Genomic DNA, 27,028 nt, shown 5'->3' with positions numbered 1-27,028 from the left:
TAACCTTGAGACTCATAATGCTCATAAAACTGCCGGCCTCTCCCCTTCCCCTCTCTCATGTCACCACGGTGGAGCGGCGGACGAGCAAAGGCGCTGACCTTAACGGTGCTCCTCCTAGTCACGTCATAATAATTATGAGACAGCACAGTATTCATTGCCTCAACAACCGGATTTGATCATTCGTGGACAAATAAAGACAGGTGCCCTCAATTTCATTTTCTTTGAACCAACTTAGTGACAAAGGAAAATATTTACCAATTCCAGCAGGTGATTTGTTTGTAATCCTCTCCAATTGATAAATGTTTGTCTTTCTAGTAGTCGCGGTCATGCAGAACTGCTCCTATCACAGCCGAATCATTATATTGATGGAAAAAGGTTGATAGAATCCCGTAAATAAAAATTGGGGAATGGATTGCAAGTTGATTCAAGTTATCTCCCCTTTTGCGATTGCAACGAAACGATCTCTTGAGGCTCTAAAGAAACGATTACCAGACACACTAATGGAGACAAAGAATCAATCAGTTTGCAATCTTCGGGATGATTGGCAATAAGTTTTTCGCCCATTTCACTTTCCAAACCACCAAATGTAACCTAACGAGTATTGATTTAATATCTTAAAATGAGCCTTCCAAACAATCATCCTGTTTTAAGCTCATATCACCACAATCTCGATTAGAAATCTCCAGATTAGCGCTTATCCTAATACGGGTAAACTAACAAAATAATTCTTTTCATTAGCTTCACAATTGCTGCCTAGAACTCATTATATCATTCGAGTAAGGATTAAGCGACAGCCGCCTCGATATCACTCCAATAAAAGTATTAGGAAAGCCTGCAAATTGCAAATGTCAAACAAAACAAAATGTGAGTTTACTCCTCCGTGCGTTTTCATGTTGATACACGCACCGTTACTTCAGGAGTGGGCGGAAGTTAGCGCATTGCGAGGAAACTAGTTTCACCTGTCGGCGATACGTAAGCGCAAACACTTCAGCATGAGAATTATTAACATTCTGGATAGGAAAGATAGGAAGTATTCCATCGGCACACCTGTATCTATGGAAGGCTGAAAAACACACTTCGTTCTTACTTAATCGGATCCAGTGTCGTGATGGTAGTATAGTCTTTATTGAATATTTGTTGAGGTCATGTGCGGTAACTTCAATTTCCAAAAAATATGAACTCTATTTGTTCACACAAGGTAATATATTTGCCAAAAATAATTCTATATAACTCCATTCAATCGACATATTTTATCTCTGAGTTCATGCACTATGTCACATCGAAGTATATTTGAGTTTCTAGTTATTCGAAGATTTTTTTATTACGCAACGAAATTATATTCCTTTGGCAGTAAGACCTTTTAAGTCACCTTTCACAAATCGGATGAGTTTCCCCTCACAAGAGGAACTCCACTTCAAATGCACGGAAGGGAGCATGGAGGCTTGTATGACAAGCGAAGTACAGGATCCTTCTTTTGTGATTAACAGAGTGGATAACCAAAAGGGAAGTGGAATCTTATGCCACTTAAATTTGCACGATAGAATAAGAACATTAACCAATACATTACCATTAGACACTTTTCTCCAAGTAAAACAGTTTTTGTATTTTTCAACCAGGCACTTTTTTCAATCGTATCACTAATTTTACTCGCCGGGTAAGGTATACTTAAAGGTCCTTTAATTGGCCCTAAAGTGTAGTTTTACTATTTCTAGACCCCTATTTTTATCTTTTTTTCTATGTTCTAGTCAAAGAGGTCAACTTCCTCATCAACCTATTCCATGGTAAAGCGTCAAAAATCACAGCTTCTCGAAAGTTACGCCCGGAACCATCACTTTCAATTTGCGAAGAGGATATTGGATAAAGAGTGGAGCTTTAGGAAGGAATACAATGGCTGCCTGATAAGTAAGTGCATAGTGATTGGAACGGTCCCATTAACTTCGATAGGAATTCCACTCTCGAGTGTGCCCAAAGACCGCGATTTGAATCCTACCTAGGGCGGGTGATTTTGATGCCATGGTGTCTGCTGGGCAATGATTACCGTACAAACTTCCTCTGGCAGAGTGTCCAGATGTCTCCTCCGGTTTTAATTTTTATTTCAAAAATCTAGGCGTCTCTTAACAAAATTATCAAAAATGTTCCCTCTTCATCCGAAATTTGATTCCATAAAAAATTACGCGGTAGAATGTATCCGCTAATGGCCGCGGTAATTTTCCTTTCGACACAAGCTGGCGATGGACTTAATGCATCGGAAGTCACTGTTCACAATCGGGAAAAGCCAATTTGGGAACCTTGAAAATACCATCCTTCCCATAACGTATCACTTCCACTGGAAAGTCAACAAGCATAGAAAACTAAAATAGCATAAGGAAATCCAGGTCACTAAAACACGGAGCAAAAAAGGCCAAGGCTGAAAACACTGGAACTCAGCAATCCGTTGTCTGTCCCGAATTGCTATCTTCTCCGACTTCCTTTCTTGGGTTTAAACCCAACCACGCCCCGGGTAAACAGACTGGAATTTTATCTTCACTGGCAAACGAAAGAAAGGGAAGGAGGGATCAAGCGGCGTCGTCCACACTTACGAGATCCAATAGGACCAGCCGGAGGCGGCTCGACCCCCGGTGGCCATCACCCGGTGTCCGAAAGCTTCCCTCGCGACCGAGAGCGCGGAGAGGCGATGAGTCGGACGCGCGTCGCCACTTGCGGCCCGCGGAGTCCTATCCATATGGAAATGAATGGCACGACCACTCCACCTCGACGGCAATTGAGTTTCTTCGGCGATAAGGCAGGAGGCTCCTCTATCTCGCGCTGTATCTCGGGAGGGAGGAGGCGCGGAGCGATAAGAAACGAACCCAGTGGGGAGGGAGAAAGAAGCGCAGGAATGCCCATATTTCGGAGGTGGAACGCAGAGGACATTAAAATATTTTTTATGGGAAACTAACTGAAAGGCTTGTTTATATTGACACGGAATAGCTGTGATTATATTATGTCAATTTTAAACGCAAATGTTATCTAACAGTACAAATATATTTCAATGATGCATCAAATGATATATTACTTATATATGATGCATCAAATATATAACATCAATGCTACAAATATTTTTGTCCAACAATATTTCACTCACTCAGTCTGATTAGAATCTTTGTTGGGTGAAAAATGAAAAAGCCAAATGCCTTCTTTTGTGAAATTTTTAATTGTAATGTAGCAAAAGCTTCCTGTAACCACAGTTTTATTACGAGATGAACCTTAATGGCCTGCCGTAACCATAATTGGCATTATCGTCTAGCAGCGTTTGAATGAGTATGATCTAAGTAATCTACAATGTAGGAGCTCAAAGCCATGAGGAACATCAATTTCTTACATTTCGGAAATTAAAGTGCAGGAAGTTCAGTTTACTGGAAGAGTCATTTCAAAAGGTTCAATTGGCCAAGAAAAATTACAGCATTCGAGGGATTTTCAGAGCCTTAGCTGCTAGGCAAATAATTTTTGAAGATTTAACTTTACTACGGTAGATGAAGAATGATTTGCGCTAAACTCATGGGTATGGAAGTAATCATTTATCCCATACTTCATCATGTTTATTCACAGTAATCTACCTTCAACACCCACCTACATTGACAAATCCTAAATCCCCAATGCACCATCATGTCTTTTCATATAATTCGTGAAAATCATAAAGCTTTGTTGTTTTGATAATTAAGGGAATGACAATTTTCACTATCCCATGCATTAAAATGATCCTTGAGAAGTTGATAAGCTCAATTAAACATTGCAGTGGGAGAATAAAAGCTAGAGCATGTGGAGCAGTTCATGCAATTCAGTGGTATTTTAGAGGAAAATGGGTGTAGAAGTGGTGACAGTAGGACACCAATTGAGTAAATGAAACATGAGACATTTGAAAGAAGAAGACAGTTGATGACAGGTACACTGGGTAACAATGTGAAGAATAGATTAGGAAAGACTTTAATATGAAGCATCATGCCTCTTGGATGTGAGACCTGGTCTTCAAACCAAGAAGATGAGCATGGAGACATATCAGATGTGGCTGTGAAAGGTGCATAGAGAAAATAAGTTAGATAGATGGAAAGACAAATGCTTAAATCTCAAATAGAGTTGGTGAAGAGAGGATGTTATGCTGGAGGAAGAGAGGAAGTCATGTGTTGAAGGCTGTGACAGAAGGGACAGCATTGGGTAACTGGGGTAGAGGAAGGAAGAAAGTTTTTTTAGACAGCATGAAGGCATGCAAAAGTTTAGAAGAAATGAAGAGAGAAATAACATTAGCCAAAGAAATTAGAAGTTATCACGATACTTAAAAGCAAATAGTTGCCATTAGAAACCATCACCATGGTCAATTCCAAAAAAAGCATCATACTGATTTCATGGTCATGCCTTGTCATAAATTATTATAAACTATGCTGCTTTTTTAGAGTTCTTAAGTTTCTTTGTTTCCTTAAAGTTTTAAATACAATACATGGATTTTACTGTATTTCATGATGTATTCAAAACATGGCATGGCTTTTTCTGGATACAGCAGTTAATGACTGTTACTCAGAGATAAAAAGCATGGAATTTGGGATGTTTAAAGGCAATAAGTTCTGGTGAACAAACAAACAATCAGTTCATTATAGTTTCTCTTTCCTCCATGTGCCACCTTTCACCTCTGCCTAAAGTCCTGCTCGGGAAAAATGGTGACAACATAATAGCCATCTTGCCCAGACTATATGTAACTTCTGCACTTACTAAAGCTAAATTAAGAAAAAAATATTTTTAGCAACAATCATCATTTTCTCACACCTATCAATTTCAAGAATAAAAATGAGATTACTTCCCCAATAGAAGAACCATATTCATTTGTTGTTATCCTCATGGATTTATTTAAACTAAAAAACTAGAAAATTCTATTGCCTCATTTCTTTTAGTTAACGGCAAATGAGAATGACATTTACCAGTGTCAATTTTGGGAAAACATACATTTTCAGTTTATCATGAGCTGAATCAAGTTTTCATAGACAAACATATTACTATATATATAGAGTACCAAAAATCCCATATATTTCTCTAAAACAATTAACAACTCTTAAAATACCATTTATCTCAAACCAAAGGAAAGAAAATGCTGCATGGTATACCTACTAGAGAAAATAGTAATGTAATTATTGAATGTAGTTGCAACAAAAGCTTTATAATGTATTATACTATAATGAATATACATTAGCTTTAACTGACTAACTGACTGATAATGAAAGGCTTAAGTTCTCTGATAGCTCTTGGAGCTGTGCTTGCAAGAGCAATGGAAATGAGATTCTACAGTAATAGGGAGCTATAGCATGAGAATCTAATACTATAACATGAAGTGAATGAGGTTCTCTTGAAATAAGATGACTAAGTTATACTTTGCAATTGTAGGTCATACACTAGCCAGATGATCAGTTCTACACATTTATCTTGGAAGTGTGTTCGACAAAGATGGACACAGTATTTAGTTCACTAAAAGAAGACCTACATGAGATGATGGATCTTTTTTAAAGAGAAGGATGTTCATGACATGGGGGTTTAATAATGATGTAGTTTACAGGTAGCAAAAACTTTGCTATGGTGGATAGTTTTGTATTTCTCAGAAACTTGCTGGATGAGGCCAAAGGACAAGTGTAGACAGGAGTGGCAATGGAATGTTGAAGATTGTGAGGCAAGGGAGAATGTTGGGTTAAAAAGATAAGAGGGATGATAGGACTGGGTATCTTGGATGGAATAAATGGAAGTAGAAGATATGTAGAGTTATAGAAATATTTTTGAAACCTAGGGTGTTCGTATATTTGATGCCACTTTAATCAAGGCTTAGAAGTGTAAGAGAATTAGACCTTGTGTCCATGAAAAATCTGCCTCAACTAGTCAACTTCTTTTGATAAAACTCATGAGCATATACTCACCACCCTCTCCAAGCATGAGAAAAATTTCAAATTTCAAGGATATTCATTAGTGACTTAATACTTCTCGATTGCACCATAATTTCACAAAATAGTCAAAGAACAAATAGCACAATTTTGTACATTGCTGCATAAATAACACTTCAAAATAGTTTTGCTATGGGTTCATCATTAATCTATGCATAATGAGCCATATACATGGCCAAGTAGTATATCTTAAGCTTTTTGGATAACAATTTAATTATTCCTCCTGTAAAATAGGAAGTCAAAAAGGAATAACTTCATATTTCCAGCAATGAAAATTTACACTGAATTGCTAGTCTGATGTTTATAATTTGATAATGTAATTAATTGTAACATTCATAGTAATTGAGAGAAATTAAAGCAGCTATAATGAAATATTAAATCAATATAAAATTAATTTAACTGTTATCCAAGAGAATGAATATTATTTTTTGATTAGAATTTTAAGCATAAGGGAAAAAATGACTTCAAAGCTTGCCTTTGACCAGTAATTCGCACTTCCCACTCTTCCAGAGCATTTCTGAACTGCACTTGATTGATTTCAATATCTTCACCAGTGGGATCCAATAAAGCATGAAGCTCATTCACTAATTCTTTTCTGCAAGATTTTGTTGTGAAAATTACTGAGCTGAATAAAATGAAATATTGTCAAAGAAAAAATTGTACATGAGAATAATTATGAATGAGTCATTGTTTTATGTCAGCAAAAATTCTGTATTTCCTGGTGATTTCACTTTACCAATGCTTAACTCGATGTAACTTATTTAAAAAATGAAAACTTGAGGGAAATGTACAATAATTAGACATTTTTGGGGGAACAGAATATTTGTTTTGTGTCATATTAACTTATTATATCTCGGAGACAGACGTTTTTTCAGAGTTGCACTTTTAATGCATGGTTACACTTTTTCTGAGGTAATCCTTTATTTTCTTGCTTACAAAAGGATATTATCTTCGTTTTCAACAACCTAATGGCAGGAATTTTTTTCACAACTCAGATATTTTCCTATCTCCATCAAATAATTTAGAATGCGTTGTGGTAGGGGGGATTCAGAAATTTGGCCTAGAGGGAGAGGAGGCTCAGTGGATAGACCTATAACAATATGATTATCCACCGCCAATTGCTGCGTAGGTTTTCGCGGCGGTGGTTTGAAGTACTCTGCATTGTCGGGTTTCACCGCGTCGTTGTTTGATTCAGACAACAGTTTGCCGTTATCAGGATTAACCTACTATTTCAACGATAGTTGCCAAGGGGTCCACAGTTTAGTGTCAGATGGCATACTCACTTAAAGTACTCTCCACAAAGCATCTCAAGTAGGGATTGGGATATCACTGAAAAAGACCTGCAGTATCCAGGATTCAAACCCAGTGGGAAGCCAGTGCATTAGCCACTGCACCTACATGATCCCCTAATAATTGGGACTTTAAAAAATTTCCAAATAATTCATGAAATTAAAGTGTTACCTGAAACCAAAATTTCTCTTCATATAATATGTGGAGCGCATTTGGAGAGAGTAAAAATGCTCAATAAAGAGCTAAATCAATCAGTTAGTTGTAAAAATTGGGTTCACTGACACAAGAAAAAAATCATTAAAAATAGCAGCTCTTTTTCAAATAAGGCAAAAAAAGTGAATGCAAGGCAAGTTGAGAGGAAATTGAATGTTGTAGACTGTAATAAGGGGGGAATGTTCTTTAAGCACAGTACTTAGAGGTGGGAAAATAATAAGAATGTCAGACGGAATGAAGGTAGGTAGCAGGTATGTGGAGTTTAAGATTAGCTCCTCAATATGGATGATGTTAGAGTACCTAGTATAGTGCTAGGCAGGGCTTAGAGGTGTGACAGACCATGATCCATCAACAACCTGTGAACTATTTTACTGATAGATTATTCTAAATAATAAGCACAGTAATGCTTACCCCAGTTCTGTCCCATCAACCAAGTTAGTCAGGAAAGAAATTAGCTGGGATGTAGCCACATGCCCTAATCCTTTCTTGTCACATTGCTTGAAAATATAATCCAAAGTGCTCCCTTCTTCATATTGGCCTGCATTTGTTTTTTTAGTAAAATTAATTAAAAGGGACAATATGCATTATGCATATATATCATAGCTACATATTTGATAATAATACATAAATATTTTAAACAAATTTATAAATAGATACATTAAAGAGTTCTAATTATTTACATTATATTAAAGAATTCTTATTATTTATTGCCCTCCTTGGTACTGTACATATTTGTGTTGCATTATTCATCTTCGAAGTTGCATATTTAACTATGAAATATCCACATGTATTTAACAATTTTATTTAGAATATGATTGATGAATAATTAGAACACTGGGATATTGAGCCTGGGTTCAATTCCTCGAATACCTCTGAGCACCCAGAGCTTTGGTCAAGCTGTGATGTTTCGAGTAACATCTTCCTGGGATACTGGATGTGGTCCAGGAACTGGCTTTCCTGATGTGTGAATTTCACATTCCATTGGGCATAGTATTGGGTGAAATCTACCCTCACCAATTAAACTACCCTTTGAGTCAATAAATATAAAGGGAATCAACCCCATGGTGGTGGTGGTAACTATTACAACTTACACATATGTAGTTATGGGAATATTTGTAGTTTTATTTCTCTTTTCTGTTTCCTTCATGCTCATTTATCTATGCTCAAATCGAAAAATTGTTCTTTCACCTCACCAAAATTGTAAGGAGAGCATAAATAATATAAATCAGAGTTTGATATTCATATACCAATTACATAGAGGTAAATAAACTAACTTAATTTTACCATTTGGGAATATAGAATACCTTTTTGCGCACAATTTCCTTTCTTTAAGTTAAACTCCATTAATATATTAATGATCAGTCCACTTAAAAGCAAACATCCACACCACATGAAAAAAGCATTGCTGATGGGCACACTCGAAGACTAATCATACTTTTAAAGCTTAAATAGAATAAAAAAGTGATACTGAATCACATTATTCGGTTAACAAGTAAAAATAATAATATTTTCATTTAATTAAGTATCTCAGGTGCAATATATCGTAAATGTTGCACTTAAAATTTTTAAGTTGAATAAATAAAATCTATTTAATGAACTTACATCACACTAAGAGACCATTGAATTATTTCTTGATAACTTGGTAACCAGCATTTGCTCCGTTAGTTCATATGATCAATCTTATCATATTCGAGCGACGAAGCAGTAGAAAAAATAGTATGAACCTTAATATAAAACGGAAAATTACCACCAGCAACCTAAAAACCAACTATAACCGCACAGGTTACTTTGTTACAAATTCGTCCATAATGTCGTTGAAATATATGATTTTGAAAGTGTGTACTCATATTATCAGAAGTCATTTGTCATGTAACTGCGAGTTGATGTCATCGACAATAAACCCACACGTAACTACGCTTTGAACCAATGATTTTTATTGTATTGAGTAAATAATACTAGAAGAAAAAATATTCCGAAAGCCTAATCACAGTTATGCATTGTTTGAGTAATGTTTTCTGTCGACGGATGAGCTCATGTGAATGTAACTACGTTGGCTCTTGACGACTGAAGTATCTTGTTACCTTTAATTATTTCAGAACTGATTTACGTTATCTTCGTCATAACTATTAGGACGGTATTCCCTCGTATGTCTACATGCCATATAAATATTTAAAGTGGGGTACTGGTGTACGCACCGAAATGCTCAATTTATCTACTTGCATGATGATCACTAGAGTAGATCTCGGGTTAAGATTATTTTGTAATACCCAATGATGAGGGGTCAAGGAATTGTAGCTCATAACATATTTAAACGACTATCTCATTGTGGTCCGTAGGTGGTATTAGTGATTGATATCATTCTCAGTAGAAACGGCGTATGGAGTGGACAGAGAAACATTTTGTGGTCGTGACTCACCTTTTTCACTAGTTATTTTCACTCGCCGCTCTTAATATGCCTCTCATGCTTAAAAAATAACATAGGGGCCAGGAGGCCGGTTTCCAAACCTGTGTAGCCTTCAGTTATCCTTAAAGTTCTGATTCTAGAAAATAAGAATTTTTAAAAGATTGTCCTTAAATATACGTTTAACCCAAAACTTTATTGGGAACAATGGGCGAAATGTTTGTCGACTTGTTATACCACTATGCTATATTTGAAGGATTCGAAAGTTGAGTTTGTATACATCATCTTCCATTGGGATATAACGGCAATTTAAATATAAAAGGATATTTTACATTGATAAAAGATTCATTTTCTAAAGGAATATTGCACCCATTGGAAATTGAGGTAAACATGCATAAGGGCTTCTTTAATGACTGTAACCATAGGCACCTACTTCATTGCCAATGATGAGTAACATACTAAATGGTTATGCCATGCTGGCCAAAAGTTGGTCATGGGAAATGTCAGCACAAGTAACTTGCACAAAGGGATCAAGGAAAATAGTCTTAGCCCTTCTCAAAACACAAACTTTCTGGTAAAAAAGATTCCTCATTGAAGTGATCAATGTTGAATAGTTTTGTGTGAAAACTGTATTAATAGTATATTTATACTAATTATAAAGTTGAAGTAAGAATTAAAATATATGGACTCACTCATTACTATCATGGTAACCCTTTCAGGTTAACGTGTTCATACTGCGCTATGTGTAGCACCCTAACATAGCCTTCTCATGGGATTACATGTGATTCAAATATAAATTCATTTAGTGCTGATAATTTCATACTTATCTCTGGTCTTTCCTTTCTTTCAATGATAGGGTGACCTCAAGAAGTGGCGTCTTCATTCTTGTTTAGAGATCGCTGGCAACACTTTCATTCAAAGTAACAAGAAATATGAGGTACTGTGCATGACAACAATATTATACTTAAAATGAAATGTAACAACATCCCTTACTGAATCCTACAATTTTCAATTTATTATCTTCATTTTACATGGCATAATTAACCCACAAGAGCAGTTTCCATGAAAACATTTTTCACTCTTCAAAAAATGATTCTCTAAAAAATCCATTTGATCATACAAAAATATCTGGATGGGCTCCCTGGTCCCCCAAGTTCAACTCAAAACTCCCATTGGGATTTTCTGTGACCACTAGTGGCGTGGGCACTTCATGGCTTCACCCAACCCACCTCCATCCAATGGATATGGTTATTACCAGTGCAGTTGTCCCTTACTCTATGTACTCCAACCAGATAGAAACACTTGACCTTTCACAACTCAGGGGACTATGAAGACTATCCCATGCTACTACATATTAATTGCAAGAACTTATATAAATTCAAATTAAAGGAGGTCTGGCCAAGTTTTTTTTAGTTTGCTGCTGGGTTTTCCCAAATTTCCAATAGTACCAAGGTAAGCAGGAAAAATATTTTGAAAATATTGTTCCAAATAAAATCAAAATGTTTCATTCCAAAAATATTTATTGTGAGTTGATAATGTTGGTCAATATCATATGTATGAATGACAAAACACATATCCAAATAAATTGAATAGGTAAATATATTTTTGTTGCTAGCGGAAACAGCATGTTAGCCTATTTATGCAACGTAAACATATAATAAAATCATCTTATGCTGGAATAGCAGCAAGAAATAACAATTATTTGAAATTAGATAACAAAGTGTCAAAAATGGAACAATATTTTACACAATATTACAAGACACATATGAAAATGCATACATGATTTTTCAGTATATTCTATAAAAATTTTCAATTCAAGAAAGCAGTCGTGATTTAACAAGCTAATTATAAAGAGACCAAACTAATGAACATTCTCCAAGAACACAAAGATGTTCCCATACCAGTAGTAAATGTTCATGAAAAAGTAGTAATCAGTTTAACTGTAAGCATATTAGTTGTCAGGAGGCAATCAGGACTTCTTTTCCAATCTTGCAGCCAATGCCGCACTTTCCTGTCTCATTTGCTTCAAATCGGCAGTAATGCGTTCTAGATTACTGGCTACACTCTTTGCCTCTTCTGTTTGTATCTGAAAATAATTTAGCTGGTCAAGGCAGATGATTCAACTCAAATAATAATGTTATATGCAAGATACAGCTGAGAATTAAAAATGGGTTGAAATAGATTGGATATGTTGATAGATATATCCTTATAAAAAATCCAGTTCGTATCATTAGACCAAGCGATAGCGCCACAGGCAGACATTTGGAAAGAAGCTTACATGTACCTGCTAGAAAGAATGCCTGAGTTCACTATTCTGTTTACATCAATACAAAATTCGGTGGGTAAAAAAGTTAACCCACAACTATTAGAGAAATGAACGCAGTTGGGTTCATGACTAATCAAGAAAGTTTGCTCAGAAAGTTCTTACTCCTTTGTTTTTTAATTCTACAGGTTAAAGTAGGATTTGGATGGACATAGTGTACACAATTTCTCCTAACCAAAAACACAACCTCAGATAAGGCACTACAGTAAGTTCCTCTTCAATTCCATTTACTTCCTTCTTCCCTCATTATATCAGGTATCTCTATCCTGTTCCTGCCCCATACTGCTTTACACAACATTCTCCCCTATATCACAGTCTTCAACATCCCATTGCCAATTAAAACACTCTGCATCTATTATTCCTGTCCCCTTATGATTTCTCCCAGCAATCTCATCTCTTCTTCCACCACATCTAGTACTTCCTCATTTGTTTACTTTTCGGTCCACTTCATTTTCTTCATATGCACATTTAAAAAAAGCCTCCAATCTCTGCCAATCACCTTGCTTCAATGACCATGTTTTTGTACTGCACACAACCACGCTCCATATCCAAGTTTTAACGAGCCTTTTCTTAACATCCTTACTCAATGTCCCTGTCACCAATTCGTTCCACCTTGCGAAAGCTTCTTTGCCTAATGTCCCAACCGCTTGGACTATTTTGGTCTAAGACATTCCAAGATAGGTAAACTACATGTATTCCACCTGCTCTAGTTTTTGCCCTCCTATTTCAACATCTAGCTCAGCTTTTGTCTTCCTCAAAAACCACATAACTTTGGTTTTATTTACATTTATTCTCATCCCATTCCTTCAGCAGTGGCTGGCAAATGCACTAAGCAGAGTTTGCAACCCCTTGGTTGATTGACAGGCTATATCTGTGATTATTTCCTCTAACTGAACATATATCCAATTATTTGCTTCCTCCTTAGGATTGGTTGTTGGAATGAAGACCTGAACAATGACTAAGTTTCTTAGTTCTGCTTTTACTTCTACTAATAATTTTCTATTGGTTGCTTACTCTATTTTACTACAATTCTTCCTACCTTTTTCACACTATTATAACCACCCTTCACTAACTCTTTTACCTTCTGCTGTAAATTACTCTATAAATATCACTCCAGAAGTCCCCACTATCCTTCCATCTCACTTTGCTTGGCCCTAAAACACCTGTAGTTCCTCTTATCTCCTGCTAAATAATTTCTGATTTTCCTGTCAGCAACATCATCCTAAAATTCCAAGTTCCCATTCTAACTAATTCAGTCCTTTCCTGCCTCTTCTGTGCTGTTGCTGTCATTGCTTTGGCTCTGAAAGTATTTCATGAGATGACAACCATTGAAGTGTTACGTCTCCTGCTGCTGGAAACAAAACACAGAGCCAATTGGAGTAAGTCACATACTTACCAGGACTCATTTTCACTATAATGTCCATTCTTGAAGTCTTCGGATAAATAATTGAGATGGTTTCCTGTTGCCTTCCTCAGTAGTTTTTTATGCGACACTATCTCTCAATGGCCACCCCACTAGGATCAGACACCTTTTCAGCCACTTTACTAAGGAACAGATACTTTGCAGACTACCTTTTGTTTGGCTCCTACCCTTTGACCTATCTGAATGGCCCTTTTAGGCACAAATATTCATTCTCTCACCAGCACAACTGTATGGGTCATCAGAACACACAACCCCTCCTATCACATCATGGTTGAAGCCCATAGGGAGGGTCTGACTCTTTCAATAATGTTTCAAATATGTCAATTTGAGCTAGTTTTTTCCTGTCATAGGCGGGTCTGGGAAATGCTTATAAAATTCCAAACAAAATATATTTTCTAGGAAGTTCTCAGGTGGATAGAAGTCTGGATTTAATAATTTACCTACCTAAGGTTGTAGATTTTTAGGGTAATGCTACATGTCTGACACTTTGAATACCTAGGATCGGCTGGAATCTCTTTATCATAAGACAAAGCAACCTAAAAAACGCTACAGACAAAGTAGACAAAGCGGCAGATGACTTGAAGCACAACCACTGCCCAGATAACTATTAATTTTTAATAACATTTCCAGAAAAGTAATAAATGCATTAAAAATATTAAAAGTCAACATATGCAGATATGTATTTTTTTTAACTTTATGTGGCCTGAACATTTTTATCAAGTTGACAATAAAGAATTGCGTGCTCTTGACAGCATATTTCTATATTTGTAAATAAGTATCTTGGAAATTTGTCCATAGGCAAATTCCTGAAAGAAAATTAAACTAACCTGATCTTCCAGATCTCGTATTTCACGTACAGTAGCTCCAGTTTCCTCAACCATACGTACAATATCACTACAATCAGAGTGAAGTGTTGCAAGCAACTTGTAGGCTTTTCGAGCCGTTTCATCTTTCTTTGCATCCTGTGGCAGAAAAAACAAATCTTGAAAGTATTTTCTACACAGTGCTCAGAGTGATTAGCATAAATCGAGCACAACACAGCATGATAAGCATGTAACTGTAATGGCTTACCCTAAAAATTAGTTCATCGGCAACAGTAAAAGATCTATCCAATCTCCCTGTAAGCTGATTGATTTCTTTTTGAACATCCCTTGTATCTTGGAGAACTTTTTCAATATCCTCATTCTGTTTTCTTATATTACCGATAATTTCCATGATCCTCCTGGTGTAGGCAGACCTAAAATTCAAAAGGTTCTTGATAGGCAATGTAGAAATAATATTGAAAGCCTAATGGCATTACAGGATCTAAATAAAAATAGGAAACACATTATGTATCTTCCAGTATAAATTATGACATACTTAAAATGATTTAATGTATTTGACGATAAAAGAGGATGGATAGAATAAAAAATTTAATTGAAGCCCAAATCCTTCATTTTAATGAATCTCAAATTCTGAATCTTCACATGTCTATTTTAATTTTTCATTATTCCCTTTCTTTGCTTTTTGACCCAAGTAAAAATTCATTTGTTATGTATTTTTTACAATATTTTGCATCCACAGGTACTTTATTTCGCATTCCTCTTTTGCAAATTAACATTTTAAATAATTAAAAGTGACTGGTCATTTCAATTATAAACATATTTGTTAATTTGTATGTGCATAGTATCATTATTCTGTCATTTTCACTTTTTTTAACTACATATCAGTTGATATTCACGAGCGATGAATGATTCAAAGTATTCTGACATACAATATATACGTTACAACCCACCAGCCCATAACTTTTCTACTGCATAAGGAACCTCTTGGTTTCTACTTTACATATTGAGAAAACTCTTGGTTATTTATTATTAAGGGAGAATAAGTGAAATAGTGAAAATCAAAGCAAAAATGTTCAGTGAAAATTGCCAGTCGTAAAGTTATTCACAAAAATTATCTGCATTCACACCTTCATTTGAAGGAAAGCCATCCACCAGAACACTTAGGTGATATCTTCAAACATAGAACTCACTAATATTGAGAATAACTCTAAAATGTCACAGCATTAATTCCATGAATATGATTCTTTTCATTCCTGCAGAACTGCTAAAAGGTTTAGGAAAATGTGGTAGGAAGGCACTATGTGGACGGATTCGTAGTATCTATGAGGAAGGAATCTGTCTGGAAGACTTGTGAGATCAGTGTTAGTTCCTATTCTGAAAAAGTTAAAGGCTATGTCATGTGAGAACTACAAAACAATATGTTTGATTTTGCATGCAGCTAAAGTGGTTCTCAGGATCGTCAACTAAAGGACTAAGAGCAGGGCAGATGATTACTTAAGGGATAATCAGTTTGGGCTTAGGGAGGGGAAAAGCACGTGAGATGCCATTGCAGTAATGAGATCACTAATTGAGAGGACTATACAGGGTCCATACAATAAATATCGGGACTGGTTCCAAAAAACAAAATTTATTGCAGTTATCATTAAAATTACTTAATAATCTTCAAAATACATTCCTCCTGCATCGATACACCTGTAGTTCGGCGCATCTGCCACTCGTCAAAAGCCCGCTGGAAGTTGGTTTCTGGAATACTGTGGAGAGCCTTTGTCGTTGCTGCTTGAATCACTTCAATGGAGTTGAACCGATATTCTTTGAGCTCCTTTTGAGCTATCCTTTGAGTTAATAATGTTGTTGAGAAAATATTCATCTTCCTGGATGCAGTCCAAAATTTCATGCAAAATTCCCACCCGTGACAATTTTTGTTCCTCACTCAAGACTTTCGGCACCAGCTTTGCGCACACTTTCCTCATCGCAAGATCCTCTGTTACAATGGTTTGGACGGTTCCGACTGAAAGTTTGGTCTCCTCACTGATAAGGGCAATGGTTAAATGCCTGTCGGAGTCCAAAACTTTTTTCACTCAGGCTACCAGAGCATCAGTTCAAGCGGTCATCGGGCATCCAACAACCGCTTGAACGAAGGCCGGTAGCTCTTCTTCGATTAGCTACCGGCCTTCCTCAAATATTTTGTGCCAACAAAAACTCTTGGATGGCTTAAGGCATCATCCCCATAGCCTGTTTAATGAGTTAAAGGGTCTCTGATGCAGATTTCCTGAGTTTAACACAAAACTTCATAGCATAGCATTGCTCAACGGTGCACTCCATGCTGGTGCGACGACACCACAAACAACCACACGTCACAAAAATCCACTTCATCTCAACGCATGCCCAGAGGCGACTGAACTAAAGTGCGCTCAAGTGGTGGGGACCCCTGTACCGAGCCAACCAGTCAGACCTCCATCCACCACTCCATTGAGGCTACAGCGAACCAGTCACAATACTTATTGTAAGGACCCTGTAGAATACAATCAGGACATATTTGCCTGTTTCAAGGATTGCAAAAAGGCGTTTGATAGAGTGAATTGGGGAAATTAATGGGTACATTGCTGAAAATAGGATTAGATTGCAGGGACAGGAGGCTAATCCGCTCTCTGTACATGTCTTAGACTGCCCAGTAGGGAGTGGGGAATGGAGAGTCCAGATGGGCATTGTTAGGAAGTGTAAGGCAGGGTTGTCGGTGCTATCACCAGTGCTGTTCAACATATATGTGGAGGAAATGATTAATGAGGCATGGGAAGAACTGGAGGTATGAATGAAAGTCGGCGGGATATTCGTGACATCAGTTAGGTTTGCTGATGACCAAGCTTTAGTTTGTCAGTCAGCCAAGGGGTTGCAAGCATTGCTGCATGAATTGGAAATTCAGTGCGACAGATATTGGATGAGAATCAATATTAATAAAACAAAATTTATGCAATTTTCCAGAAAGAAAAAGGCTAAGCTAAACAAAATAGGAGGGGAAAAAATCGAGCAGGTAGAACAGTTTACGTATCTAGGAAGTGTTTTGGACCAACATGGCCAAAGTAGTATGGACATAAGGGGAAGAATTACACTAGGCAAAGAGGCTTTCACAAGAAGGATGGGGTTGATGACAGGGATGTTAAGTAAGGATGTTAATCAAAGACTCATCAAAACTTTGATATGGAGTGTAGTTATGTATGGCGGGGAAATGTGGTCACTGAAGTAGGAGGATAGACACAGATTGGATACTTTTGAAATGTGGGTGTGGAGAAGAATGGCGAAGGCGAAATAGACCAAAAGGAAAACAAATGAGGAAGCACTAGGTATGGTGAGCGAGGAAAGGGGTTTGTTGGGAGGAATCCTGAGCCAGGAAAAATGGATGAAGGGCATATTGATCAGCAGTGGGATGTTGAAGACTTCAATAGAGGGGAGAATGTTAGGCAAACGAGGAAAGGGCAGGAACAGGATAGGGCTGTTGGGCAGGATGAAGGGTGGAAGGAAGTACACAGATATGAAGTCCTGATGTAGAGTAGGTTGCTGGATTGTGTTTTGTTAGGAGTCACAAAATATTTATTTGGTAGTTGGGCCCATCCAAAACCTACCTTAACTGGTAGATTACTTAATAATAATAATGATCCTTTTAAAGGTTTCGGATATTGGAAGATTATAAGGTTTATTATCATCCAACAGACTACAACCTCGAAGTAGGGGAAGGACTTTTCAGCATTCCATTGTCCTAAAGAGCCAAACTCACAGTGGAATTTATAATTGCTCCTGGTAGTAACCCATGTTAAATAGGTCAAAGAATAGGAGCCAAATGAAAGCTAGTCCATCCATGTCTGTGTCCCAGTGAGGTGTCTAGTCCCTAGTGCGGCAAACGCATATAATCCTAGTAAATCAGCCAAGTGAGTGTTGGTGTCACATTAATAACAATGTTAATAATGAGGAAGGCAATGGAAAAACACTGTAATTCACATGACTAGTATGGATGGACACACAGATCCTAGAAACAACAATATTTTACCCACCGGGCTGCACATCATGCTTAGCAGCAGTTAAGCCCTGTGGACATCAACACATGGAATCCTTCGACAATTGAACTGAAATTGGAGGAAAAGAAGTCCTAGATGAGGAACACAAGTGTTAAGATTGGTACATGTAATGTTAGGATGATGATGAGAAAAGTGAAGTTAGATGATATCAAGTGAAAAGTTGAGAAACAAAGTATAGGTAAGTTTGTGTGAGATGAGATAAAGGGACAGTGGAGATTAGGGGAGCCATAGTTACAGAATAATTAACAAAAAAGGAGTGAAGTCAATGTGTAAATGCAACTTAGCAGTACTGAATAAGGAACTGGGGAGAAGGGTGGGGAATATAGAGCAGGTGAGTGATGGAATTCTATTGGTAGAGATGGAAGCTGTTCACACTCCAGGAGTAAATACTGATAATTAGTTACTGGAAGAAAGAAGCAATCCATTTATACAACCAATCAGAAAAATAATTCTCAAAATAGGAAGACAGCACCTAATAGTATTGGAAGACAGCACCTAATAGTAATGGAAGACAGCACCTAGTAGTAATGGTGAATTGGAATTCAGAGGTAGGCAAAGGAAGGGATGAGAGAGAGGTAAAAGAATATGGTTAAGGAATTAGAAATTATTGCAGTGAGAAAGCTGTTGAATTCTATCGAAGGAGGAGTTTGATAATAACTAACAACAGGTTAGAACATCATTGAAGGTGCAGGTAAAAATGGAAAATGATTGGGAAAACAGGTAGGTGGCAGCTAGATTGGAGCGGCCAGAGAGTGGTAATGTGGAATCTTGAAGGTTTAACCAGAGTGAAAAAGATCAATTATCAACCCAAATTTCTTTGATAGGTGAGGGTAGACCTTCACCTAGTACTAAGCCTAATGGCATGTGAAATTCACACACCAGGACAGGGGGCGATAAACTAATATGGTCGAGAAAAGTGGCAAAATGTTCACTGTGATGATATAGTGAAATTTCAGATACAAGAAAAAATACAAGTGCTAGACAGTGGAACCTCATACAATGAGCATCACTCACTCCACGATCTGTCTTGTAAAGCAAATGACCCATTGAGTGAAACAATTTATCGCATCTAAATTAATGTAAACTACGATAATGCATTCCAAGCCAAAAAAAGAAATTGTGTACAAGATTAATACAAATAAAATTTTAAGTACCATCATCTCACCAAATACCCGCATCCACACTCAATAACTATTGTAAAGCATTTGAGATTCATGATCATAATGCTGGTAATGTGAAAAACATGAAGAGATTATGGCCTCAATGTCTAATTCATGAAAAAGTTGACCTTTCAGAATAAACTATCATTTGTTAGACAATTCATTTTCATCAATATTAAGTTAACAACAGAGAAGCTAATCAGCTAAGAACTATTTTAGTGATATCATGTCATACACAATATTGTTAACTTTCTCCAAAGAAGATTTTCCATTGTCATATCAAATATTTATTAACACTTAACATTTATTTATGCTATAATATTCAGGGAATAAAGAGTTATACAAAATCAAAATTTTTAAGTTAAACAAAAATTTGTCCTAATTTATTCCATACAATAAAGCATAGCAGTGGCTTTTCTGGGAGGATACTATAGAGGATGTACTATATGGCTGTGAGCCATCTGTTCCCAGAATCCATTCTATGCCTGAACTTGTCCCATTCACTTAGGCCATTTAAAATATAATAGAAACTTCTACCAAAGAAAATGTCTAACTAAAAAGAACAGCAAAAAAGGAAATTATTATAAACTAATCACTAGAACACAACTAATTGCTAACCTGCCAACATCTTTGGTTATTTTCTCTCTTTCAGCTGTCAACTGCTTTCGTATTTGTTCTTTATCTCGAACTTCTTCCATAACCTCCCTCGTCTTTTCTCGAAGACTCCTCAGTAATTCTACCTGTTTTTGTGCTTCAGACTGAAAAGTGAATAAATGCCAGAATTTAAAATGATACTCAATTTATTTCCCATGAGATTTGAGTTCATGAAACAATATCAAGCTAACCTAACAATGACAATTTTTCATCGTTTAAATTGATTGAGGAATGTGTCCAATTCACACCATCAAAATTCATTAATTTTATCATTATGCACTGGATATGGCCGACAATAATTTTGCCTCTGAACATCCTCACATTAAGAACAATTTTGAAAAATTCCAAGGACTTCAGATTCCAAGAAAATGGCTACCATACGATTTAATGGGTCAATGTTAAGTGCTATAGATGAGATTCATCTTTGCCAACCAACCATGGTGTACCACATATAAACTTATTTTGGCACAACTGAGACAATATTTTTAAATGCACTAAGAACAGAAATGATTAAATATAATGCATAATCATCCTTGTCATATTTATTGAATCAATATGAAAATTTGTAATAAAAGTCCGACAAAAGTCTAAGTGTACTTATGGTAAACTACCATTTTGGAAGAGTTAATGGCTGGCAAATTTATTGTTCTAGCAGGATAGAACAAATAATTATGTCTATTTTGTGTTCATATTATTTGCTATGCTACTATAGAGGTAATCCAAAGTTATGGCTTTGAAAAATATCATTCCATGAAAATAATCCAGGAAACATGCAGTGGAAGAGTTTGGCAAAATTCACATCATTGCCTCACCAGAGCAATTGAGATTTCGGACAAGGGAAAAAATAGATTTTCATTCAAATTCAACAATGCAATCAATAAGCACTCAGGAAACCTCTTAATACTTCTTAAACTAAAATACAAACTTCCTTTACATTTACTCACAGCTCTATTTGTGTCATGTTCTCGCAGTTTTCGATATTCAGCAAGGAGAGGTGCACGGCGTTCATCCCACGCAGAGGCCAATGAAAGTAAACGCCTAGCGCTTGAATCGGCCATAGTCTTCAGTCTTTCAACGCCCTCTCCAGCCAGTCCTTCTGACCCAGGCCTTGGAAATATTTCCTCAGTACGTCTCCACAAAGCCAGTCGCTCTTCAATCTCATGGCAGGGTTTCTCTTCCTCACGCAACTCTTCCAAAGCCTGAAAAATGAATAACAAGAAATTCTGAACTGAAATTCAGAAAGAATAGTTGAGACATGAATATGAATCAACTGAAAACATGCAATTTAACATTACTTTAAATTCAGTAAAATATTTACGTTGATTGCTGATAAAATAGTGCTGGATGGCCCACCACACCCTACTAAACTATTACTTGAAGTTCTATCAAATCTTCACTTTTCCAAAACTTTTAAAATCATTAATGCACAAGATTGCAATGATAGAAAGTTATAATTCATCAACAATGATATTATATCAAAAATAGCTACATCTCTCAACCTCATTTTAAAACTACAATGCATTAGACTTGAATGCATTAAGTCAACCTGTACATGTTAAATATTTAGATAGGAAAATATGGACCATGCTTCAGTATCTGTAAGTAGTATATTTTAAATGCAATTCCTTTTGTGAAAAAAAAACTCCACACAACTGACCTGAGATACTTTAACTTTTAAAGTTTTAACTTCCTTCCTCAATCCTTCAACGTGTTGCTGCATTTCATTCACTTGATGTCTTAAAGTTTCCACATTCTTTTCAATTCCATTCTCTTCCTCCTCTTTTCGGGTTGTCTTTGAGTCATTTGCAATGACTTCATTTGAACTAGATTCCTTAATAATACCCTAAAGAGAACAAAGGCATATTAATTAGTGACCTAGAAAAGGGTAAATGAACAATTGTAATTCAATAATTGTAAAGAATTACATGTATTATTGCTATAAGACATGTACTTCATGTAATTCCATTGTAATCAACTCAAAGATTAAAAGGCAACTGGTTCACTGATGTGGTCGCAACATTTTAAGTATTCCGTGGAAAAGAGCCACAAGACATGCAGTTGAATTTGAAACCAAAACTTTCATCATTGATTCTCAAAATTGCATAATATGAAAATTGAATTTTTAAATTGGCTTGGTTAAACTTGCATCATATTTCATACAGAATGATGGGACCAAAGTGGTACCTCACATGTCATTATACAAATTCCAAGAAACTGCACGAGATGCTGCAATAGTAACTTTTAATGGAGCCATCCGCTACAATGCATTGTCATCATACAATTGACACCAAAGATACCACCGGCCATTGTAAAACAAATTTCTCAGGCACACAAAATTGTGAATCTCCATAAAGCAAACATGACATGTATTTCAACTTCTATATTTTTTATTCATTATTTCAAGAGTCCTGGACTGGTTCAGCTTAATATCCTTGTAAACGCCTCAAACTGTTGTACACCAAAAAAAACAGACGGCAAGCAGTATAATGAAAACATGGGCAACACCGAGTGATAACTAAGTCCAAAAATCTAAAGGAACAATGAGTTAAGAAGAAAAATAGGGGAGAAGTCCCAAGAGGAAGGCCAAGGGATAAATACATGGGACAAATAAAGAAGAAAGCACATTGCAAAAAATACCAGGAAGTGAGCCAATTAGCATCAGATAGGGTAGGATGGAGGGCTGCAGTCAACCAATCTTAAGATTGAATGACCAATGATGAAGGAGTTAAGGACTATTTCAAAGATTAATTATTAATATAATGACTGAATTATCATTGGGTTTTAAATACAATATAAAATAAATTACTAATCTTTATTCAAACTCTATAAGTTGAAATAGTCAAAACCAGAAGTTTAGTAGGCGACTGACTGCCGAGGTCATTTGCCCCATAGGTTGCAACAATTTCAGTTCAGTATAACTCAATCAAAACACTCACACTTTAAATTAAACAAATTCTTCTTTCGGGGAAAAGAAAAAAACTTCTAATGTTTCATTTGGAAGAAAAAAATTATTTCAAATATAACGTTAGTCTTATTTTTTATTTTACACTGAATAGTTAAAACTGAAACGTTGAAAGATATTTTTATTACATAAGCAATTTTCAGAATATATTAGCTAATTAAGAAACATACATTTAGTAAAGTTATAGTTCGAATTAAAATCCTTAAGTGTGGTTTTAGTTCCTTCTTTGTAATTTTCTGATTCTATGCTAATTTTTACATCAGCCATGATTTCTAAATGTTTTTAAAATACTCAAAGAGTTTCATATGATGTCACCTACAAATAAGCATTACTTGTATGCTATGAAAAAGATATTTTTTGGTCTGACTTCAATGCGTACGAGTTATAAGACTGGAATAATTGAAATGTTTGGGAATTATCAGAATTAATCCATCATGTTTGTACTTTGGTTTAAATGTGGTCTCACCTCAGTAAGCTGTTTGGGCTTAGGTGGTGGTCTTGGTCGTGGAATTGGAGCTTTTCCAGATGCACCAATGAGTGAAGTTCTGGGCCGAGGCTCCAGAGTTAGATCCTTCAAAGATGGTTGATTTTCAGTTTTTTCAACCGCGGGCAGCCAAGGCTTCATGAGCTGAGTAGCATCCTTAACAGATTTTACACATGAGAAAATCATATTATGGATCATTCTTTTCCCAAAGACTTAAATCTCAAGCCAATACAAAAACTACCCATGGTAAATCATACAAAATATATGATTAAAGGAAAAATAGAAAAAGGGCACTCTACAACTCTGTAACACTATTATTGCCTTTATTATAGTGGATAATTACGTGTAGGAATAAAATAAGAACTCAAACTACATAAAAAAATCTAATTCTGAATTCAAGATCAATGAAACAATTTCAGCTAAGATTACAAAAATTTTGTCCACCGGCAGTCCTTTTCCAGAATTTTCTATGTTTTAAACACATTGGCAACTTCCTAAATGGTTAGAATTCCTAATGATAATGATATATTAGGTACCTTATCCGGAAAGTTTCTTTCCAAAGCCAAACTGTTTGCATTGAGCTGAATTAAGGAAGGTAGAAGCCCATTCGAACTTTTTAGCTGATCCGTGACAAGGGGCGTATAGAGCTTAAAATACTCCTTCATATCTGTAAATAATATGTATTGCCTCATTAATGAGTACAACAGCCGCAGCTAGACAAAAATTTAATTTCATAATACTAAACTATCACCTTCTGTTATTTCCATCTTCTTGGTCATTACATAAGGGACCGCCAATGGACATGAACGGAATGGATATGAGTGAATATATCCTTCGCGGCTCCAAGTTCCATCCTTCAGCCACCGCACTCCCTTGGTATTGCAATAGTTTGGGATCCATGGCGTAGAAAACTGTTTTTTCAATAAATCACTGAGTGCTTGCTGAAATAGGGCAGCTTTACCTGGGAAAAACAAGTTAATGAATTATTCGCGAGAGAAGTATCAAACTAAATTCAAATGGTGATGGTTCACTCATACTTTCTTACCAGAAGGCACTTCTACAACCTTTTCTGATTCTTTAGGTAATTTTTCGATTAGAAAAATTAATACTTTTCTTACATCAGCTACGCTAGAGTACAGGAAAGTTTGATACCCTACGTCACCTGGATACCCCAAATCCTGAAATTTTATGAAAGCATTTACCACAACCGCTGAATTAATTGTAACTATACTTCAAAAGTATTTGAAGGAGATTCTTACGGAGCACACTTGAGCAATTTCTGCGCCGATGCGAAATCTTGCTGACATAGAAGAGGGCAGTGACACGGAAAGCGCCAAGCCTGGCTGTATCACACGAAGGCATCGTACTGTAGCTTCAACAACAAGTTCAGTTGTGAATTGCTGAAGCGTTTCAATCTCGTCATCTAATTCACTGAAACAAAATCTTCATCACAAATTGCAATTCAAAACGGAGGCATCACACTGCGACTCATAATTTTATAAATTGAAAACCACTGACCAACCGACTTGTTTTAAGGAATGTATTATAATTTTATCAACTTCATCCATCACAACATAACTTCTCTCACTCCTATGAAACGCCTACCCACTAGCGGCAGAGCAAAGCAAACTTTACCGACATGTTTCGATCCAATATATCGAATAAGCCAATTGCCACCATTGTCAGTTTTCACTTTTATGAGCATGCGTTAACTTGTACGGAACCCACTCAATATAGCATAAAAATTAACATGTGCTAAGTTTTAAATGGTATGAAATATACATGCATATATTTATACCATTATAAATAGCCTGAAAATTAAATAACTGGCAAATAAAAATTGAAATATATTACTCAGTAATTATCTGAGCATATAGGTTTTGTTGGTACTACACGTGACCGCAATTCTTCTGCTTGTTGACCAAAATATGTGGCTAGTTGCAACGAATTACTCTTATGTAAGGATATTTTATTTGTAAGAGTGTCTTCAGACTAAGTTAACCATCACGGTGAAATATTTGTAATTAGAAATCAGTTATCTTAAAACTCTTTAATGCACCAGTCCACGTCTAAGTGGTGGTCCAAGCTTCAAGGAGGGTCATCTTGCAACGGCCCGCATAAAGTAATCATGTATGACAATGTCGAATAAACTGCTTGTCGGAAGATAAATTAGGGTTTAGAAAGGGAAGAGAAAAACGAGATGCAGTTTCAGTAATCAGAACATTAGTAGTAAGGAACATCAATAATAATAACGATGGCTATAAATGGATTTTGAAAAGGTATTTGGCCGTTTAGAGTGGGTCAAGTCGTAGAGATAACGAGGAATACTGAAGTAGACTAGAGGGATAGGCGACAGAAATATCCGTAGCTCAAAATAGGATTTAATTCAACATTCTAATCCATGAATTTGATACCATCTCACCAAATACCTGATTCCTCACTCAATATCCGTTTTAAAGCATTTGAGAGTCATGATCATTATGCTGGTAATGTGAAAAAACAAAAAGAGATAATAACCTCATTTTCTAATTCATGAAAAAGTTAACCTATCAGAGTAAACTATTATTTGTTAGATAATTCATTAACATTATAAGTTAAGAACAGAGAAGCTAATCAGCTAAGAACTTAGTGATATCGTATCATACACAACATAGTAAACTTCCTCAAAAGAAGATTTTCCATTGTTATATTTAATAGTCATGTATACATACTTAAAATTACTTCATGCTATAATATTGAGGCAATCAAAAATTATACAAAATCAAAATTATAAGTTAAACTAAAATTATTCCCAATTTATTCCAAACATTAAAGCATAGAAGTGGCTTTTCGTTCTTTTTCTTTCAGATGGGAGGCTTCTGCATTGCTGAATTTTTAAGAATGTCATCAAATGTGTCAAAGTGTGATGAATCAAATTATTCCCTGCAAAAGAGAGCTTTCAAAGCAAATAAATGTTAATGCATCAAGATTTCATTAAAGCAATGCAACACATGATACTTCCTTCCTCCCTTTATTCCGGCCAACATCCTTATCCTTTTCTTGGCTCTTCTTGTTTGCCTTACATCCTCCCCTCTATCACAGTGTTCAACATCCCACTGCCGCTGAATATGCTTTTTCATGTAATACTCCTGTCTCCTTGTAATTTATCCCAATAATCCTCTCTCCTCCCCCAACATTCCCAGCACTTCCTCATTTGTTTTCCTTTCTGTCCACTTCACCTTCTCTGTCCTTCTCCACACCCACATCTCAAAAGCCTCAAATCTATGCCTATCCTCC

At 36.1% G+C, this 27,028-nt stretch overlaps 2 protein-coding genes across 2 annotated transcripts in view; both read right to left on the bottom strand.

The window, feature by feature from the left end:
* The window catches only part of LOC139697925 (inositol 1,4,5-triphosphate receptor associated 2-like), a 33,566-nt gene extending 23,006 nt beyond the window's left edge, over window positions 1-10,560 (bottom strand). The window contains exons 1-3 of the mRNA XM_071596785.1: window positions 10,548-10,560; window positions 7,866-7,992; window positions 6,427-6,546 (exon numbers count right to left, since the gene is read on the bottom strand). Of these exons, the coding sequence (XP_071452886.1) occupies window positions 6,427-6,546; window positions 7,866-7,992; window positions 10,548-10,560 (260 nt within the window). The remainder of the gene's footprint in view (window positions 1-6,426; window positions 6,547-7,865; window positions 7,993-10,547) is intronic.
* A 326-nt stretch (window positions 10,561-10,886) lies between these two features.
* Window positions 10,887-25,377, bottom strand: LOC139697595 (coiled-coil domain-containing protein 22 homolog). Its single transcript, XM_071596371.1, has 12 exons — window positions 25,271-25,377; window positions 25,012-25,183; window positions 24,798-24,930; window positions 24,504-24,713; window positions 24,289-24,419; window positions 23,735-23,908; window positions 21,964-22,149; window positions 21,251-21,505; window positions 20,271-20,410; window positions 14,673-14,838; window positions 14,429-14,563; window positions 10,887-11,941 (listed from the first exon to the last, which is right to left on the bottom strand). Exons 1-12 carry the CDS (start codon window positions 25,318-25,320, stop codon window positions 11,825-11,827), a joined length of 1,869 nt encoding a protein of 622 aa, XP_071452472.1. The 5' UTR covers window positions 25,321-25,377; the 3' UTR covers window positions 10,887-11,824.
* Between the last annotated feature and the right edge of the window lie 1,651 nt (window positions 25,378-27,028).

Source organism: Hetaerina americana, unplaced genomic scaffold, assembly GCF_022747635.1.
Source record: "Hetaerina americana unplaced genomic scaffold, ioHetAmer1.1.p SCAF_8, whole genome shotgun sequence".
In the NCBI taxonomy this organism is placed as follows: Eukaryota; Metazoa; Arthropoda; class Insecta; order Odonata; family Calopterygidae; genus Hetaerina; species Hetaerina americana.
Note: the sequence above shows the minus strand (reverse complement) of the source record. Positions and strands in the feature narration are given on the sequence as shown.

Coding starts and splice junctions, on each gene's coding strand:
- LOC139697595 (XM_071596371.1), bottom strand. CDS start 25,320: ATGGATGAAGTTGATAAAATTATAATACATTCCTTAAAACAAGTCGGT. Junction 25,184..25,270: donor TCCTTAAAACAAGTCGGTTG/GTCAGTGGTTTT, acceptor ATTTTGTTTCAG/TGAATTAGATGACGAGATTG. Junction 22,150..23,734: donor AGCCCAAACAGCTTACTGAG/GTGAGACCACAT, acceptor TGTTCTCTTTAG/GGTATTATTAAGGAATCTAG.